At 40.1% G+C, this 3802-nt stretch overlaps 1 protein-coding gene across 1 annotated transcript; it reads right to left on the bottom strand.

The window, feature by feature from the left end:
- Positions 1–1976: 1976 nt before the first annotated feature.
- Positions 1977–3398, bottom strand: LOC135824369 (uncharacterized). Its single transcript, XM_065337102.1, has one exon. It carries the CDS (start codon positions 3396–3398, stop codon positions 1977–1979), a length of 1422 nt encoding a protein of 473 aa, XP_065193174.1.
- Between the last annotated feature and the right edge of the window lie 404 nt (positions 3399–3802).

Below are 3802 nucleotides of genomic sequence, written 5' to 3'. Positions count from 1 at the left end.
GTGCTCCTTGAGAGGATATGGAATCATTTATTAATCACATTGATGAAAGTGAAGATGAGATGATTGATAGAATAATGATGAATGATTCAATGACCAGTGATTTATTTGATGATGTGTTTGAAAATGCTCTTGATGAACAAAGGAATATCATCCCAAGCATTTTCCTGAGAATTTGTGAAAATCCAAAGTATGGAGGAATCTGTAGTTCCTACACCAACAATCACCTGTTAGAGAAGTTTCAGGATGATATTGATGAATATTTGTAAGAAAAAATAGAAGAGAAGAGAAAAGAGGTGACCAACTCTCCTCTTTTTTTTCTACACCGAATTATCATCATAAACGGTTATTTGAATCCTGTTGTATAGAAGTATACCGATGAGAATTCCAAAGATTTTCTATCAGCAAAGATGACTTCCCCTTGTAAGATTTACAAACTTGTGAGCCAACACACCGATCAGGTATATGTGGGCTCCACTTGTCTACCACTGAAACATCGGATGGACCTTCATAGATCAGCTTACAAAGCATACCAAAAAGGTGAACGGGGGTTTGTAACCTCATTCATTCTACTTGATCTCGGACATGTAGAAATTATCCAGATCGACTCTCTGTCAATGTTTGATGAAGATGAGCTTAAGAGGAGAGAACGATACTGGATCGAAAAACTGGATACCGTGAATAAAAACAAGCCTGGAAGATCCCAATCAGAGTGGTATCAAGATAACCACGAGGGGATTCGGGAATATGCCAATGAAAGAGTTGTCTGTGAGAAATGTGAGAAGTCTTATCCAAGAAATCACAAATCCCATCATGAAAAAACGAAGTTTCACAAGCTCCGTGAATGATAAAATTGATGATGCTTATACAATGAATACCAAAAAGAAAAAGGAACTAGTGAAAGAAAAAAAGGTTTTTGTGTTTTCCTTTTTTTATCTTTTTTATCTCCTCCCTTTTTTACAATACCAACTGCTCATTTTCTTGACTGGGGTGTTGAGTGAAATCCAGCAGGACATCAAGAGCACTTCTGCCTTTGTTTCTTTCTTCTATGAAATGTATACAGTAGTATCCACACAGGACACTATCATTCATCTGTATCTTTGATGAGTTATACCAACATTTTTTATGGTGCTTCGTCACCCACCCGACTACCTCCTCTGGTGGTGATAAGCCAAAGCTGTCAAAATATTCATTACCAAACACACAAACCCAGTGAGTACCACCACCGTCGAAGGAATCTTGGAGATTGATTACCAAACAATCCTTTGATGATAGAGGTTGTGGAAGCTGATCTTTGCTAAAAGTTCCTCTGAAATGTGGAATAGATCTCAGCATTTTATCAATGTCAAAGTTGGTCAGTGGTCTCACGTTCCTGGTAGACGTAACCCCTTTCCTTTTTGGTCCTTTTTTACCCCTCTACCCCTCCGTGTTCCAGGAAGTTGTAATCCTTCACCGGTGTTTCCTAAACCGATCATTTTTCTGGTGCTAACAATCCAGCTGCTAATGCTCCGAGAAACCCACCTTGCTTCTTGAGTTGAGTACTGGATAACTTGAGATCCATTCCTACTCCTTTTTGCTTGGATTTTTGGATTTTGGTCACCTGTCGGTTTGTGAGCAAAAGCATCATTTCCGGATAACTGATTTTTTGTTAACCGGAGTGTGAATACATCCTGAGCACTACCAAGTTTCTTCTTTTGGTTCGGAGTTAGCATCAATCCATATTCTACATACTGAACGATTCCCCGACCAGCTGTGGCTCTGTGTGTGCTTCCAGAAATAGCACCAGAAATACCAGCCAGTCCAAGTGTACCAAGGATGTTGGGAGCATGCTTGATCACAAGTGGAGATATCTTCCCAACCAATCTTCCGATCACAGAACCGATACTACCACCTTTCTTCTGTGTTAGTTCCTTTGTTAATAAAATCTCAATGTCCTTTTCCAACTCATTCATGGTTCCTATCTACTATTTTCTTTTTTCTTACACCACAACACTCATTTTACCATTCATACCATTGAGTTTGAGATGACGTTCAGAGAGAATCAAACAGATGGTTTGGTAAGAAGCAGCCGTACCAGTGGGAAACTCAAACGGTTTTCCAAGTCTCCATCGAAGTTCGATATCAGCAGAGCTGTTCCTCAGCTTCTCCTTATGCTTACTCACATCTACATGAATGATGGTGTACAAAGAGGCAAAATCCTCCACACTTACCTGACTTCCACTGTCTGTGTCAGCATATTTTTGGATGGCTTCTTGGAAAAGCATGTATGCTCTTGTATAATTCCGAGTAGCTGGACTGAAATTCATATCCAAATCACGTTCTGGGAATCTATCGCTGTTGATGTACACAGACAAGCTTCTGAGGTCAGCATTATCGAAAACCTGGTTGTTCTGTTCTTCATTCCCACTTCGATTGACTGCTTGGATGGCAAAGAAGATATGAGTTGGGAGTTCCTCATTGCTGTGAGTAGCCACTCTCCAGGATGGGTTTGTCTCCGTTGATCCATACTGATTTCTATAAACCCGGACTTGCTCGAAGTACAGATCTCGGAGGGTGGACTTAACCAACTTACTTTCAATCTTACTAGCTAGTTGGAGTGATGGTCTCACCTTTGGTATCCACAAAGAAAGATGCTTGATGTCAAACCTTCCTGGATCAACACCATTTGCTCTGTGAATGTAGTTGGCTGATGATTCTCTGGTAAGATTGAGTGTATGCTTGACTCCCATGAATACCGTATCAATATCTTTACAAAAACCCAACAGTGATGATAAAGGAAGCAACATGGTTGTATCCTTATTTCCAGTCGTGATGAGTTGTCGGGCTCTGAATCCGGTATTGTAAGCAGGATTCTTTAGAGCTCCTGTCTGAAAATTATCTCTGAAATTTTTTCCAGTAAGTGCTGTTACGTCTGTGATAGGATTTACTGGCAACAATACACCTGAATCCCTAAACTCATTAGGAGATGCTTGTCCAGTTCCTGTGTCCTTGTACCAGAGCATGTTGGTAGCAGAACTTCTCCCATAATCATCACTAAACTGGACCAGATTGAGAATGGTAGAAGCTTGTGGTACATGACTATCAACTCTCTCTACCATGTTGTTGTCAAGTTGATACTCAACAGTCTTGAAGAGTGACCATCCGTTGTTGGAAAGAGTGATGACATCATCAGGATCATAATTGGAGCCATCTGCTGCTTTGACGAGACGTCCACGAACCTCAAGCAGTGCTTTGTGAGGAAGGAGGTACTCATCAAGATCCTTGGTTTCTATGATATGCTGGTCTTTATTCATGTCATTGCTGTTCCTGGGTAGATATTCTATATACTCATACTCAGTTGTTGATTCATCCTTTGGCGGGTCTGTGAAAAGATCGAAATGTGGACTTGTGTAAGAGGCCATGGTTTCTACCTATATATTTTTTCTTTTTTTCTACAACCTTTTCATTCCTGAACCAGCAATGATGTTTGATAGGATAGCTCTCTGATTATCTTGGAGAAGCTCTTTACTCTTATCCAACAAAACTCGTTTGATGTCCTTGTTGTTTGATAATTGATTGATGGTATCTCTAACATGTGGATTGATAGCTTTGTCTTTACCAATAGTAGTAGCAAGCTGCTTTGCCTCTTTCTTTACTTTCATTTTTACTGCTTTTCTGTCACCCTTAGCAAGATCTTTTGCCAAATCAAAGACCATGTCTGGAGTGATCTGCTCTTTTGCTGCTTCCAAAGCTTTCTGAGCTGTCATTTTTCCTATGGATTTGACCTTTGGTGCTAAGATTTTGCTGGTGTTGTATAGTACACCTT

Source organism: Sycon ciliatum, chromosome 9 (genome assembly GCF_964019385.1).
Source record: "Sycon ciliatum chromosome 9, ocSycCili1.1, whole genome shotgun sequence".
NCBI classification, from domain to species: domain Eukaryota; kingdom Metazoa; phylum Porifera; class Calcarea; order Leucosolenida; family Sycettidae; genus Sycon; species Sycon ciliatum.
This window is presented reverse-complemented; position numbering and strand designations above follow the sequence as displayed.